We start from the raw sequence: 16,313 nt of genomic DNA on the forward strand, positions 1-16,313 counted from the left end.
CATTCCGCCACTGATCGAGTGACCGTGGAGTGACCCAATATTTTGTACTACAGCCGGTAGTCGAACTACTAGATCAAAGAACTATGTACTTTTATATTTTGAAACACATTACATTACATTAGCTTTAACGTAAACACGGAAAACGTACATGTAGTTGTAATGAATATTGTATGAGTGTCTGCTATTTTTATCGATAGTCGACGTTTTCAGGTTACACACTGACAATAAAATGACTGTTTTTTTGAAACGTCGGTCACAAACATACCTAAAGGTTTTCCAGGTGTTTTGGTAGGGCAAAGAAATACAACTCAAATTGGTTTTCTACACCCACTTACCCAACTGTGACACATGCATGGAATGTCAACATTGGTTGGTTAATTGCATTTTAATGAAGCTTTTAGTTCATTCAATTAGTGGGTGCACTTATTACGGCAATTTTATATTACAATTAAATATGGTGTTGTCAACATTGATCTCATAACAATAACATGTTTTATTTAATAATACCTACTAATAAGAGCATATATCTGTACCATTTCGGAGAACGTCACAAATACGGTGTCTAGTCGAATCTATTTCAATACCCGATTTGGTCGAACCAGTCACATTTTTGAGATATGGCAGATAGCCAGAGATAGAGTCGCTCGGGTTTACTCACTTTACCTTGAGGGCCATATGCGTCGCAGATGGACGTAACGTAACAGTAGGTACACGAGTATGGAAACTATGAGCCTCAGTGCCCTCAGTATTTATCTATCTTTGGCATACAACAACTTCTATTTCCATTCCATGTTTATGAAAAAAAAAACGACACTAAGTATATTTTCAAAACGAAAGTGATGGCTAACCTTCAATTTGTAATTCTATTGCATTGATCGAACCTAAGTTCTTAAGTCATAAAGATATGGTACTAAGTATGCTTAACTTGTGTATGAGCACTTGGACAAACCTGTCCACTTCTAAACAAGCTTGTGATAGATTAGCCTGTCTAGTAACATGATGAACAAAGGGCGGTACATCAGTCACATCGATTTGACGCGCCTATAATGGCCAGTGGAGGGCTTCCCTCCCCGATAATATGACGTGACAGTCGTTTCGGGCTGAGGGTTGCCTGTCGGCCTGCCGGACGTGTCTGCCATCTTCTGACTATCGATATATTAATTTATGGATAAGGCACACTGCCGCTAACCTCTGTTCCAACCTTGACTTCGTGCCGGAAGCACTTGATTGACATGTTATTATCGATGAATATAAAAATGCCTTATTATTCAGCGTTGAGGCCTTTACATTTTATCTAGTTGACAAGAAAATCTTTTTCTTTCCGTCTTATGCAAATAGCGGGTCCCCGGATGAAACAACCCGTTATTATTCTGACATTCTAGCGGTCGAGTTCCCATTACATATTAACTGAATAAAAATGAAAGGGGTTTTTTAAAGATATACAATTGTTGTGCTTTAATGTTAGATAAGTTGAAAATTATTCATATATGTAACGATAGAAACATGCTCATCGCTTTTAATGTGATATTACCTATGACTTATCAGTTATCATTAAAGTTTGACGGTTGTGACACAATCGACTATATACGGCTCTATTATGTAATCACAATACACTTGACTTGATTTATGAGGCTGACTGAGCATACACTACCTACAATTGTAAATATCATAAGGGGCAGTAAAGTTCATTAGGATAGCATAAACTGACAACTTCCTCGTGGTGGAATTATAACAAATCCTATGTCATATTAAGACACAGGTTTATTACAAAAAAACGTAGCAATGTAAAAAAAAATTGCAACCAACTTCTGAAATAATATTTAAGGTTATTTTGCGATAGTCTAGTTAGGTAAGGATTGCGCTTTGTAAAGTTTGCCCGATACTAGTTAGTGAGATTAAGCAAGTGATTATCATTGGCTGAGCTATTAAACGCAAACGAGGATAAGAAACCTGTTTGTAATGTAGACAACGCATAGAGACAGTGGCGTAGGTGGGTACTCGTAGTGCAAAATCCACGGAAAACTAAAACGATATATTTTCTTCTTCATAATCCTATTTTGATCAGGAACTCGTACAAGTTGCCAATAAAAAACTGATTGTTGTTCCCTTCAGGTTATAATATATTTTCGTCATACATATCTGTGTATGTTATGTATGTATTATAGCATAACTTCACCAAATGAGTGATACGATCAAATGCTGTTTCTAGATGTTAAAACATTGCTCAAGTTTAGTCTATACAGTAGGTCTCCCTATTGTTGTTTATACATACTGTAAGAACAAGTCAAAATAGTTTATTTAACTGTAGGTATAAATTTGGAAACGTTCCAAACACTGCACAGGTGTAGCATTTCCATTCCAAACGGAATAAATATTTATTAAGCGTTCACATTTCGCAGTGCCACTTCACTTAATCTATGAGTGTACATATATTACTTACTGTTAGTAATTTCAGTAAACAATCCATACTCCTTATTAAAACTTGAATATTACTTGTAAAACTAGATTGTGTTATCCTTCGGTCTGTTATCACGATAAAAGCGTTGGATCAATAATAAGGATTGCATTGGATATTTTTTTTATTATAAAATAGTTTTTAACAAACAAAGAACCAACTTCCCAAAACAGTCTAACATGCTATCATTTTATGGTCTTCATCAGCAGTTCCACTACACCTTAATATAGTACTTTCCGTGAGCGAATGCACGAGTTTGGCTATAATATTTGAAGGGATCCCTCGATTTTTTTTTCAATATATATATATATATATCTTATTTTCAGATCCGTGATGAGTTGATGACCTGACCCACTAGTCATGTATTTTTTTTTACCCAATTGAGGATGTCTGCATGGAACGAGAAACCGATGTGGTACTGGACGAAAACTACTTAAAAACCACAGAAGTTATGCATACCTACCTAACGATGGAAACAATGCACAATGTGGGAGGCACGGACAACAAAAATTACGAAATGTAACCAGAGGTTCCGTTTGTCATCTGTATAGATATCAATTAGGTACCTACCAATAGAAATAGATACCGGTCCCGTAAACACGCATCTCTACTCCCACACACAATTTGAATGGTCTATACATAAGTACCTATTTATTAATGCATAATACAAAAAAGGCACGTGGGTAGCTACACATAACTAGTCCTAACTTTCAAATCGTAAAATTATAATATTAGTGGTTGCATAAATTATGAATACCTAATAATGTTTCAAAGCGTCAATTTAAGTATTCGTCTAATTTGTTTTAGCCAGCACCCGATATGTACAGGGAAAAGGAAAATGGTATTAGCCTTGGTATTTAAAGCTGTATTCCTGTCACGCGCCGATACGGAGGCGGCAAGACTGGGAACAAAGGATCGTTGCACTTGAGCTGCGGCCGCGCGATGAAGCTTGCAACGAGACGCCGTTGACAGATACGCAGAAAGACCGGGAATGAGAAATTGTGCGAAATCAATAGTAGTTCGTGGAATGTACTAAGCGCCATGTAAGGGCGCTTCAGGCAAGGACATTTTCAATTTTCTTAAACATGCAATATTGCCCGTGTGTTTATGAAAGTGGGATTGCCGGTCTCATATTACCAAACGCTTTTGCCCGGCCCCGGCAATCCCTTATTTCCCGACTTTTATTTTAATAATGTACCTACTGTTTTGACAGTCGTGCAAACGGGGTGCCCAAATTAGCTTAACAAATCATTACTTAGACATACGTAATTAATGTACCTACCTAATTATAATATTTATATGTAGGTATGTAATAAAAAAATAAGTTGATAAAATATCGTCCTGATGTATGAGCGCTAATATATACTATTCTAATGGACCGCGGTATAAAGGATGACTCACGCTAGAACGGTCTGGGACCTGAGATCACGTGATGCTTTCTGCAGAAAACAAAGTGTCGGATGCCCCGTCTCGGACCCGGGCCGTTCTAACGCGAGTCATCCTTTACACAGTGTGTTTGATTATTGTACTTGGCAACTCAAGAAGAATCATTATTCATGTAGATATTAAACAATTACATCTTAACATTAGATCATAAAGGATTAGCGTGCGTAAACCTAATTAATTTATGCCATGGTATGCATGGTATTGTTTATGCAGTGACAATAAGGTTTTCCGGTGTATCATCCCATCGCATCACCTCTAAACAATGTAGTGAACTAGTGAGCAAATAGAGCCGACGCTAAATACGCGCCGTGATTCAGCAGGCGTTTGAGAAGGCGCAGCACATATCTTTGAATCACACACATCACTGTCGAAATCAGAACGTTGCAAAATGACATTATCCATCACTACAAAGCGGATTAACTGTCAGTTTTTTTAGTATCTACTCTATGTAAATATTGCAAAATATACCTATAATTAACGTAACTATAACTATAATTATATAGGGGATTTATAACTTAAAGGGGATGTCTGTTGTCATGTGAACTTAGGAAATCATACGAAAGCATTTTTGGAAACAACATTTGTAATTGTTACCATTTGCGTCACACCCGCGCTATTTCTCCGCGGGCGATCAGTTGGCAGTAACATCGAGGAAACTTCACAACAACTTGTCAAGTATTACGACTTTCTTGGCAAATGTACGTTTGAAAGCGGCTGCCAAAGAGTTTTTCAGATTTTTTTCAATTGTTCTGGGCCTATGGGATATTGGTAACGGAAGGCGATTGGCGCTGAATCGATGTTATACATTAGATGCTTTATAATTTTGAAAAAAAAAAAAAAGTTATTTTCGATACAAGTGCGAAAAAGAGGAAATTCGAAACGAGTGGCGATAAATTAAAACACGACCGAAGGGAGTGTTTTAAATCGACACGAGTTGCGAATTACCTATTCGCACGTGTATCGAACAACGTTTTACAGTACATATGGCACTTTAAAGTTTCGACATACGCACGAAAAGTGCTATTTTACGCACTAGTGCGGAAAAGTAGCCCCATATGTACTGTAAAAGCATTTGCAGTGTTTCTTAGTGCTGGCTCTTTTACGCCATACTAAATTAAATTTTACTTATTGACGAAACAGTCATGATTACAAGGACGACGATGACAACTTATGGGATTTTCGAGAGTTTAAGTAAAATACATCGCATTCAAGAAATAATGATCTCATAATTAAGAAATAACTACAAGAGAGTTTTATGGTCTCATTATAAACTCGTATTATTGAAATAAACCATGGGACAAAGAGCCGTAAAAATATAAAAAGACAATCAACGAAGTCTAATTACACCGTTTTTACATTTTACGAGACATTTTTACGAGAAGAGTGGATCTAACTAACAATGTGGATCTAACAAAAAACAGCACGCAAGCGGTACAATTATCCATGAAGTAGGTAATAGGTACCTAGAATTAATTAACTAAAATAAATGCAAGATCATATTTTAACAGATATGTCGCATCCAACCAGCCTATGTGGTTACTTGTAAAGAATTAACTTAATTTAAGATTAAAGAGAGGGTTACAACCAAGCACGATTTACTAATTGATTGAATATTCGTTAGGTAAATATGCTCCTAATAAGTAGGTGTTTGTTGCAAACGACCTGTAGGAAACATAATTCGAAACATTTCAGAGCTTCAAAAGGAAATATAAAATAAAATCACGCCGTTCCAAGATCAATACCCATTAAAGTAAGTAATGGGCAAGCGAAAGAACAGCGAAGACAAACTGTGACATTTATTTCAAATTGCGTCTGTGTTATGATACACAAGTCAAGTGTAACAAATTTACCTAATAGTCTGTCAATGATCTATTTATGACCGATAATTCGACATTTGTCGGATTTCTTGGAAGACAGAAAGTCGGGCGGCGACGAGGGTCAATGATCCCTATCCCTCTATACATATTTGCTTTATCCGCAAAGTGTCACATATTCTGAAATACCTTCTATCTTCCGTCACAATGGAAAGAATTAAATATGTAAAAATCTGTTGCCTTTTATGGAAAAATTATGTTCGCGACCACAATTGGGAACGAAAATTCATAATTCAAGTAAACCTACAAAGTTAAAATAGGTAGGTACCTACATTTAATTTGAGAAGTCGAGAACAATGACAAATTTAATGAATCTAACGGGCGGGCGTCTCGTATGTCATCATATATGGTAAGGATGCTAATAATTTGTCATATACAATTATGTTTAAACAAATAAACATACAAAAAAACATACGTAGGTACAATGAAAAGGCATTAGGTAGTCTCCACTTCGTCATTTAGATAAAAAAATGTAGGTTAAAAACCGAGTATAAAAAGAAAAGAAAGCTATTCTTATAGCAATAATATTAGCATTTCTATGTTTTTAATAACGTCCGTCACCTCGGAACATATGGCCCGGCTGCTAAATGGAAATCACGAAATACGAGTGCTATGTAATGTATTATGATGGACGCTGGTCGCTGTCGCTTGCCAAACTCACCCAAGGTTCGTTAACATTGGATCAGCCGCTACCCGGAACATATAAACGGACAAGTTGTGTACATATAGTTTTTGTTCTATTTACAGACGTTTAGACAACGCGTATCGCGGTTTTTACCCTTAGAGAACAGTAAGACCAAAGCTGAAATGGCAAAAATTTATCGAAAAGTAACAAAAGGTTATGTATTGGTAGGACGCCTGAACGCCAATGCCACAACCCCATAACTCTGTAATAAGTAGTTATAATTGTACTTACACAGTTAACATAATTTATAATTTATGAACCTCCAGGTCTTTTTAGGGTTCCGTAGCCAAATGGCAAAAAACGGAACCCTTATAGATTCGTCATGTCTGTCTGTCTGTCCGTCTGTCCGTCTGTCTGTCCGTCCGTATGTCACAGCCACTTTTCTCCGAAACTATAAGAACTATACTGTTGAAACTTGGTAAGTAGATGTATTCTGTAAACCGCATTAAGATTTTCACACAAAAATAGAAAAAAAAAACAATGAATTTTTGGGGTTCCCCATACTTCGAACTGAAACTCAAAAAATTTTTTTTCATCAAACCCATACGTGTGGGGTATCTATGGATAGGTCTTCAAAAATGATATTGAGGTTTCTAATATCATTTTTTTCTAAACTGAATAGTTTGCGCGAGAGACACTTTCAAAGTGGTAAAATGTGTGTCCCCCCCTGTAACTTCTAAATTAAGAGAATGATAAAACTAAAAAAAATATATGATGTACATTACCATGTAAACTTCCACCGAAAATTGGTTTGAACGAGATCTAGTAAGTAGTTTTTTTTATACGTCATAAATCGCCTAAACACGGAACCCTTCATGGGCGAGTCCGACTCGCACTTGGCCGCTTTTTTATTGTACCTTTTGTTGCAGTACATCTTTTGTATTGTATTTTTGATATGTTTATGTGACTGTTTGGTTTTCTAAATAATAATAATAAAAAAAAACTCTGATGATGAAATGAAAAACAACCGGATACTGTTTTCCAGCGTGGTAATCTTTAGGAAACGGAAGGGGCAACTTTTTTCCGTGTGTGACCCATACTGCCCATACATGTCATCCGTTTCTTATTCATTTCAATCACGTCAGCTTCGATGGACCGATCTGCATGAAAAATATGCATTGAACTGAACCATAATATCCCCATAAAAGAACACACGAGTGGTGTTTATCAAGTGACAAGTAATTAGTGGTAGATAAGGGTAATCTTAACTAGCACATCGCTTATAGTGGCTGCCGCCGATAATACTCGTACAGCACAATTAGTTCGGGAAACGGCGGGTAACCTCAATGTTGGGCTGATGGCTTTTGGCGCCGTTCCCTTGCTATCGGCACGAAATCACAAGAAATAACATTAAGTTAAGCCGCCGCATGAGAGGATATGTAGGTAACTATCAATGGCGGCGCGTCAAGCACATATCCATAGGCAATTTGGATTACATATTTCCTTTACAACTCTGCTCAAACGTCCAAGCAGGCATAGGGCTTCCAAATACCGGACTTCTCACAATACCGGTATTAATACCGAAACTGTCTTCATCAATACCGGGATCCCGGGATCCCGGTATTGGATATGAATCGCTTAAAAATATATAGTTTTATTAAAAAGGGGAATTAGAAAGGCTCACTGGAATACCAGATATGTCCTAAAAGCTATTACAACAATAAACAATCAATGCTGCAATCAATGCACTCCAGGTTGGCAATAATTTGATCCAATTTGTTGACTTCACCTCACCAGTCACATTTGTAGTCCAACTTAACCAACCAGACATTTTTTTTTCAAATTTCCATCAAATTGGTTTGCCATTATTATAGTTATCCTTGCTCTTTCGTTTTATTATTTGATAAAATTATAAGAACAAATGATGTTAATGTTAATGTCACTATCATCATATTCATCACTCACATAACTTCAGGATTCATCCATCACCAACCACCAAATATTTATTTGACGCATTAGGCAACGATCTTGTTTCAATAATAAAATGCGGGCTAGAGACCAGTTAGAGTTAGACCAAGTAAAGTCTGCAACGATTTTGATAGCATACGCAGTACGCAGTGCAAGTGTTATTTGTACGTCATAATTTCACAGAAGTTTGACGTTTAATATAACACTTGCACTGCGCGTGCTATCAAAATTGGTGCAGACTTTTCTTGGTCTAACTCTAGATGTGTCTGACGTTTAGTAAGCTTTTTGATACAGCCGAATATAATGGATTTAAAGGGTTTATACTGCACATTTCCCTCATTTTTTAAAATACCGGGATCCCGGTATTGCCTTTAAAAATACCGGTATTGAAAAATGCGTTTAAAAAGACAGGATCCCGGGATCCCGAAATACCGGGATCCCGGTATTGGAAGCCCTAAGCAGGCAAGCCGGTGGGAATCGGCTTTTATGAACGCGCCGCCACTGGTACTTATATTATTGCACATCACAACACTTTGTGTAGAGGTTACATAAAGTAGCTATTTACCTATATGAAGCTTTTAGTGCCAATTTTAAGTTAAAAATCGTATCTTTATACATTTAGTAAGTACTTTTATGCCAAATGCCAATGATTTATCATTCGTACATTTGCCATTTTTTAAATTGTAAGAATAAAAACTCAATTGTAACATAATTTATTGGTTATAATTTAAATATTTACAAAACAAACCAATTATCTGAAACGTAAATATGGTCAACATTATTAACGGGCAGGTAAGCATCATATTTTAAAGACTTGCGTGGGCGCGGCGGCTTGCCAAAACTGGTAGGAACTAAGTAAGCTTTCATTGCTAACGAACCAAAACAGTCAGGCCTGTATATTAAATGAGTCTGATGTGTGTAATCCGATATCATAAGGAAAGTAAAATGTTGTAAAGGCATAAGTTGTAAATGGGATGTAAATGTCGTTCTTATCTTGGCGCTTACCCGGAATACCCGGTTGCAACGTAAAGACACCCGAGTTCGACCAGACGCTCGACTAAATAATAATATGCACCAAGAATTTTCGTAATAGCCACTAGTTTTTTCACCTATGTCCAAATTGACCTGGGTTGTAGGAGCAATTTTTTTGTCACCGTAAAGCTGATGGTAAATATCCCAGTCCTAAAGTTTAATAAGTTCCGAATAAGAAATTAAATTTCTACAATCGATATTATGACAAATACTTAATGTTTGAATCAAGCCCTCGCATGACGCCTTAGCTCCTTTTACTTTACACCATAAGTCTAGTGTCTATTCAATTGAAGGGGACCGTTCTCAGTTCAATTTGGGCGGCGGCCAAAACTGCAGCGTTCAAGATACTCTACTGCCAATAAATTGCAAAGTAGGTGCTGTACGACACGTAACTACTATTGACGCCGGCGTAATAGACGAATTGTAGACGGACGTAATTGCCTCAAGCCCTACAAATGCTACAACGGATTGCTATAATTGGAAAGATGTAAATACATGTGATATTACCTAATTAGACGTAGATTGCCAAGTTCACAGTCTTCCGAAATAGTTATTCGTATAATAACGGCAATATTCGTATAATTTGAATTATCGACTGCCTAAAATTATATCCATTTGAGGTTATAAGTACGGAACCTTAGCGTCGATTTTGAGACTATGTTACTATTACTTATTCTGTGACTACTACTTTCCGACTCCTTTAGAGTAAGTAAAACTAAAATGTCGAAACCTGACAATTTGTTTTGATTGTTGTAACAATTACATTTTACTATATTAGGATGGTTGAGTTAAATTCTCAGTTTTGAAGTTTTGATGTGGTAACCTTCCTATTACTTATACTAGGATTAAGTTAGAAACAATATTATATCATTGTTCCAACAAACTATACTTTACGAGTAAATAAGTATAATTCGAAAATTTCTCTATAAGAACTGATTAAACAGTTTTTCTGCCCTGTATAATAACTTTGGTGCTTTACATACAATTACGGAAATTCTGTGCAGTTGCTTCGTCCAATATCTGTCAAACCCTTGCCAAGCCAGCCACTGTCTGCGCAAATAAGTGCCCAGTCGTCCGTTCAGGATCCAAACCAAGTAAAACTCAATACGTGCTTTGTTTCCAGAATTCTCTTTAGTTTCATAAATTCTCGAAATCGTGACTCATTTTCTCGTACTCCTTACAATCGATTACAATGTTTAGCAGTAGAATTGATGGCTCGTGCAAAAACGCATCAAAGTTTACGTTTCGGCTGTTTACTTTCCTTGATGCGTAAATGCAACATCCTCTGTTACTAGAACGCGGCACCTACTGTACCTAGTCAATAGCTAGAATTATTAGGTATTCGCATTACTGTATACCTACATTGTTATCGAAAGCGGTTTCTAGAATTTGATTCGAGCCTATGCGGATTACCTATTTTAGGTGACCTTAGAAGCTAAATATAGGGATATTGTGTGTAGATACGTTATTTCGGTAGGTACTATTAATGTCAGGTTATGCGTACTGTATTAGATATGGAAAATAACTCATATTTATAACGTTAAAATAGTAAAAGTGTAACTAAACGTTTCTACCGCATGTACATTTTTTAAAGCTTTAGTTGTGGTACTTATGGTGTCCAACCCAGGACTAAGGTCACCTCAGTTTCCATGTCAAATGCAGCGGAGACGTAGCTATCACCTGCGGTGCAGTCCACATTAAATAATAGTGTACTTGAAACATCGTTAAATTCGCTATTGTCAAACAATAACGCTGACGCTAGAATTGACTTCCGTGGAGCAACTGCCTAAGTATAAATGAATGAAAATGAGAAATGAAAGAAAGTGAGAATGTAAATTTGGCAAGCAAATCGTACGAAGATAATACATTGTAGCCATTTAAATATAAGATCTGAATAATATAAATAATGTATTAGTACACATTTGCGCCCACGAAGATGTTGATTGTAACTTCAGTCACGGTACTCTAATTTTCATATCACTCACTGTCTTCTAATAATTTATAAACATTTCTTTAAATAGCAACTCACATAATTTACATTGGAATTTGTAGCTTATTTGTTACTATTACGCCCACGTGTAGTATATTGTACTTATACAACTTATTTTTTAAAGCAAATAAAGACTTCATAAAACGTAATAAAGGTTGCATTCGCTTGGCTGGCTGTGTGTTTAACAATACTAACCTGACTTGTTCGTGCTTTTGTATGTAGATCTTGTGGAACTGGCCCTCCACCGGCGATATGATGTCGTTCTTCATTTCCATAGCGACGTGTTGTGGCAGCACTGACAGCAGTAATCGTTCCTGGTGACAAAATAATGGCTTAATGATGGTTGCAATTGTAAATCGTGACGTTGCATTTGTTTGCTTGACGTGGACCCACAATTAGGGCTCATTTAGACGATGCGAGAACTCGCATGCGAGTTTCATTACATTGCGTTATTTGATCGGTCGGCTGAATTGTTGACCTCAATGGTCCGCAATGTAACTAAAATCGTATTAAGAGTTCGTGCGCCGTCTAAATGAGCCCTTAACCTCGTTACTTCATAATATACCATCAGCCGCAAAAGTGCATGGCGGTATTATCAATGAATACATTCATAATTTCTCCATGCAACTTCACAGCTCACTGTACATAGGTAGGTATCTGCTAATTTTTCATGTAGTTATTATTCTGAAATGTCATTACTAAAGAAGTCCAATGCTAGTAAAGTACTTGTAAATGGCATTACCGTGGTTTTACGCTGGGCTATTTGTAGGTGATGGAGGGACCTAAGTACATAGTTTATTTTGACATTGAATTACATTGAAAAAAGTTCAATAACTCCTATCACATATTTTAATAATTAGTATTAAAAATGTAATTGTAGAATGACGAATTTTACGAGTATTCAGAAACTGGAAGTATGAATAAGAATGAAACGACTCGCTAAACTTTCACTCCTTCTATCCCTACAAATATGTTGGAGTTCCGGTCGTAATATTTTTTTCTGGGACCGATATACCTAACTGGGACCTGAAACACTACATAGTAGTGAAAGTAGTAGGAATTACTTAGTAAACAACAGAAATAAATAGAGCAACAGCGCAGCGTTAAAAGGAAAAGTTTCGTATACCGAATAATAAGGGACTACAACGTTTTCCAAGTATCAAGATTGATCGTGCCAGTAAATCCGTGTTATACGCGAAGAGCTAAAACAAGCGACGGCGGCCTACAACGTTGCCATTGTAAGTTTTAAATGTCAAACTTTGAATCTCAATAGCCCTACAAATATCGTGTTCTACGATTCGAAACGCTCAAAACGTTTTGATTGATGTAGTGGGTCGTCAAACATTCATCGCGTTGGCTGGTTGTCAAATATTTTTGTTAGGTATTTATTACACGTAGGTAGTTATAAACAATGATTTTCCGTCTTGTTTTTAAGACGGAGGGTAAGGGGCCCACTGACTAACAGTCCGCCGGATGGTATCGGCCTGTCAGTTGTTCGGAACTGTCAAATTTTTGTTCTAACTGACAAGCCGATACCGTCCGGCGGACTGTTAATCAGTGGGCCCCTAGTTTAGAAAATGTATGTAGGTTGTTTACGTATAATTACTAGTCTTTTTTATATATTTTTGTTTGTTTACCTTTGCTTTCGATTTTAAGGCTGGTTTGGTGGCGAAAAACTTAACATATGACCAGTGAAACCAGCGTCGAGAGGTTGGAATGAAGGTTTATAAAATAATTTGCGATAAACCCGTGAAAACATCCGTTAGTATAATATAGTAATAATAGTTTATACTGACGAATTATTTGCACTTCGGTTTGTTATTATTTTTACGCAGTTATGCAGAAATTAGTGCAGATGTTGTGCAACACTTATTGAACATTTGAATCACGAGCGCGACTACAACGGTTTCTGCATTAGTAAACTTCATAACGTGCTCTGAGGAAGCTACAAGGGATTTGGCGCGGTGCCAGATGTCCCTACATTCCATAAACCAATTAAAAACCGTCTCAGCTCGACGATTACACTGCAATTTGGCTATTTTATCTGACGTTTCATGAGCCACTAAGGCCCACTTTCCCCTAACCCGAGGTTAACCGGTTACCATGGTTACCAGTACAATTTGACACTGGGTTAACGGTTTAACCGCTTAGCCCCGGGTTAGTGGGATGGTGCAAGTGGGCCTAACTAAGGCGATACCTAAACATGAAGAGCTAATAAGTACGTCTAGCATGGCGCGACGAATCGTGGACCACTATGAAGCGATCTTGATCCAGGTTTTAGCACACCACATTAAGAAACCAGGCGATCAGATTTTATTCAAAATACACAAATGTAACTTACAAGAGTCTCTTCATATGCAAACTTCACAACGTGCTTCGGTCTAAGGAAGCCTTAAGGAAGTCTACAATATATTTGCCGAGCTACCAGATGTCCCTATCGGTTGATTCCATAATCTCGGCCAGTTAAAAACCGTCTCGAAGATTAAACGCGCTTATTTTGCTCTTCTAACGAATTCCATGATTGGGCGTAGGCATTTTTAAGGAAGCGACTGATATGCGACAATTCAATCCTAAGGGAAATCCAACCTTTGTTGGAATTAGTCGGGTTTCTCACAAAGTTTTCCTCCGCCGTAGAGCTTTCGAAAAATATCAAATATCGCGAGGCTCGAAAAGTTCCCGTGTACGAGCCAGATTTCGGATTTTGAATATCATTGATCTATACGCTTTCCAACCAAATGCTAATACAAATTTTGTAAAAACACTAGAACATCTTATGATGTAGAATTGTGGATGCTCATGATTGTAGCACATTTTAAAGCCTTGCTAAAGAAGTGTCCTCTTTTAGATGATGGAGACATAGACATTGCAATCAGATTGAAATGCACCGGTTGTCCATAAAAGTAGATCAGTAAATGTGAACCGTTATTTAGTATCCGCGGCACGGCCGGAGATGTAATTTGTATGTTAAATGAGGGAATCAACGTGTAATAGATCCTTAGATTTATCGAACACTGGCTATTTAGTGATGTCTAAATTCAGTGTGCGATAAAATCTTTATTTGCTATTGATGTGTCGATAAATTTCAATTGTTTAAGTTTTGCTTCCGATGCTATTGTAATAACATTTGGATATCGTGCATCCTGTCACATAAACATGGCCTAATTGTGTCATAGAACATGACAATAGTGCTATCAAACTGCCTGACATCCTGTTTCCGAAAGTGGTTTCGAGTTTTGTATCTGTGGTTTAGATTAGGATGTCTTCTTGTGTGGTCGTGCCGCCCTCGTGCCGCTGTCGTGTCTCCATGAGCAATTTCATTTGGGCTTCGTCACACTGGCGCGTTTTCCGGGCGGGGCGTGAGCGTTTTATATGTAAAAGCGGCGCGCCCCGCTCACGCCCCGCCCGGAAAACGCGCCTGTGTGACGAAGCCTTTAGCGCGACACCATGTCGTGTAAGTGGTTATTTCATTTGTGGTTGTTTCTCGTCCTCAACTCCTCACCGTCCTTGCCAAGCCGCGCCGCGATGTTCCACGCGTTGAGAAACGCACACCATTGTGATAATGGCCATAAGTGAGTCAATCAGCGGGGTAGCCCGTTAGTATTTCTTACCAGTTTCTCGTTCTCATCCTCCATGTCGAGCCGTGCCGCGATGCAGTTTCGAGTGTCGAGGAACGCGCGCCGCTGCGCAGTCTCCATGAGCGAATGCATCAGAGCGCCCACTATATTGACGCACACGAACACCACCACGTTACCCACCATCTGCACAAAAACAAATGCTGTTCAGTCGAGTTCACAAACATCTTTACAAACCAGCGTTTCAAAAATATATTTACACGCCTCTACGACTCTAACCACTCTAAGTGTAAGGCCCGAGTGGACGCTCGAGTTGGGCGTGCAGCGGGGCGGGGCGTGCATGTTAAACAAATGCAAACGTATAGGAGCGACCTTAGTGTACGCTGCTCAAATCACTTGTTAGCCCGACGACACGCTGCACGCGCCGCCGAACGCTCCGCTTCGAGCGTCCACTCAGGCCTTACACTAAAACACCGACAATAAGGTTGTGTAAATATATTTTTGGTACGTTGGCTTGTGAAAATGTGTCTGAACTCGACCGTTCAACTGATAAGTTTAAGTTTTAAACAAGAAATTTGTCCTTCGCTATTTTGCTCACTTGAAACAGGCATTCACTGACATGTAGGGTACGACAGGGGATGTTTCTGAGACGAACGACAATGAAACTTAGTTACCTACGTGAAGTACGTGCTCGCTTTGTTATGCGTATTTCTAAAGCTGGCTAGGCTGCCGCAGCCTTAAGAATTTTATTTTGGTGTTCTATTCCGTAGGTATTTACTTAAAGCAAAAAAGAGATTATTAAAAACTTTACAAATGTTAGCTGCGCTCTTTAGAATACCTAATAGGCTGATTATCGCGAACAAAGCCGGAATTAAGGAACGAGACAATGTATGTAACTAGATCGAAACAAGTGAAACAATTTAGCGGGGTTTAAGATTAAAGACAAGCAATTTCGTTCAGTAAATTATGTTTGGAAATCGTTTCCTTGCGTCAAACAATGGCACTTGACTTGATGTAAGTTCGTAATCATATCGTCTTCCTTATACGAAAACTCCCCAGCGCATAACTAAACTTTAATAACAGTTTAATAACCAAAGAAGCTTCGGCTAAGTCGGGCTACGCTTGTTAAGAGACTACTTATCCTGACTGAATTTTCTTGAAACGTTTTTCTTATTAGTTGTATTACTCTCTATATTTTTATTAAAAGCTATTAGATGAGACGCGAAACGATTTTCTACAAATGGTGGCTCGACACAATATCGTTCGGGAAATGGGACGCTATCAATCAATGCTTCGAATAATATGTCATACGTGGCTCTAGCTTACTTTCCGTTGAAGTTTCGATCGATAC

The 16,313-nt window shown here is 37.9% G+C and overlaps 1 protein-coding gene across 4 annotated transcripts in view; it reads right to left on the bottom strand.

The window, feature by feature from the left end:
• The window catches only part of LOC134648752 (Ca(2+)/calmodulin-responsive adenylate cyclase-like), a 104,906-nt gene that overhangs the window by 46,374 nt on the left and 42,219 nt on the right, over positions 1-16,313 (bottom strand). For all 4 annotated transcript variants that reach the window (XM_063503273.1, XM_063503272.1, XM_063503271.1 and 1 more), the window contains exons 4-5: positions 14,999-15,148; positions 11,586-11,704 (exon numbers count right to left, since the gene is read on the bottom strand). In XM_063503273.1, coding sequence (XP_063359343.1) covers positions 11,586-11,704; positions 14,999-15,148 — 269 coding nt within the window. The remainder of the gene's footprint in view (positions 1-11,585; positions 11,705-14,998; positions 15,149-16,313) is intronic.

Source organism: Cydia amplana, chromosome 6 (assembly GCF_948474715.1).
Source record: "Cydia amplana chromosome 6, ilCydAmpl1.1, whole genome shotgun sequence".
Lineage (NCBI taxonomy): Eukaryota > Metazoa > Arthropoda > Insecta > Lepidoptera > Tortricidae > Cydia > Cydia amplana.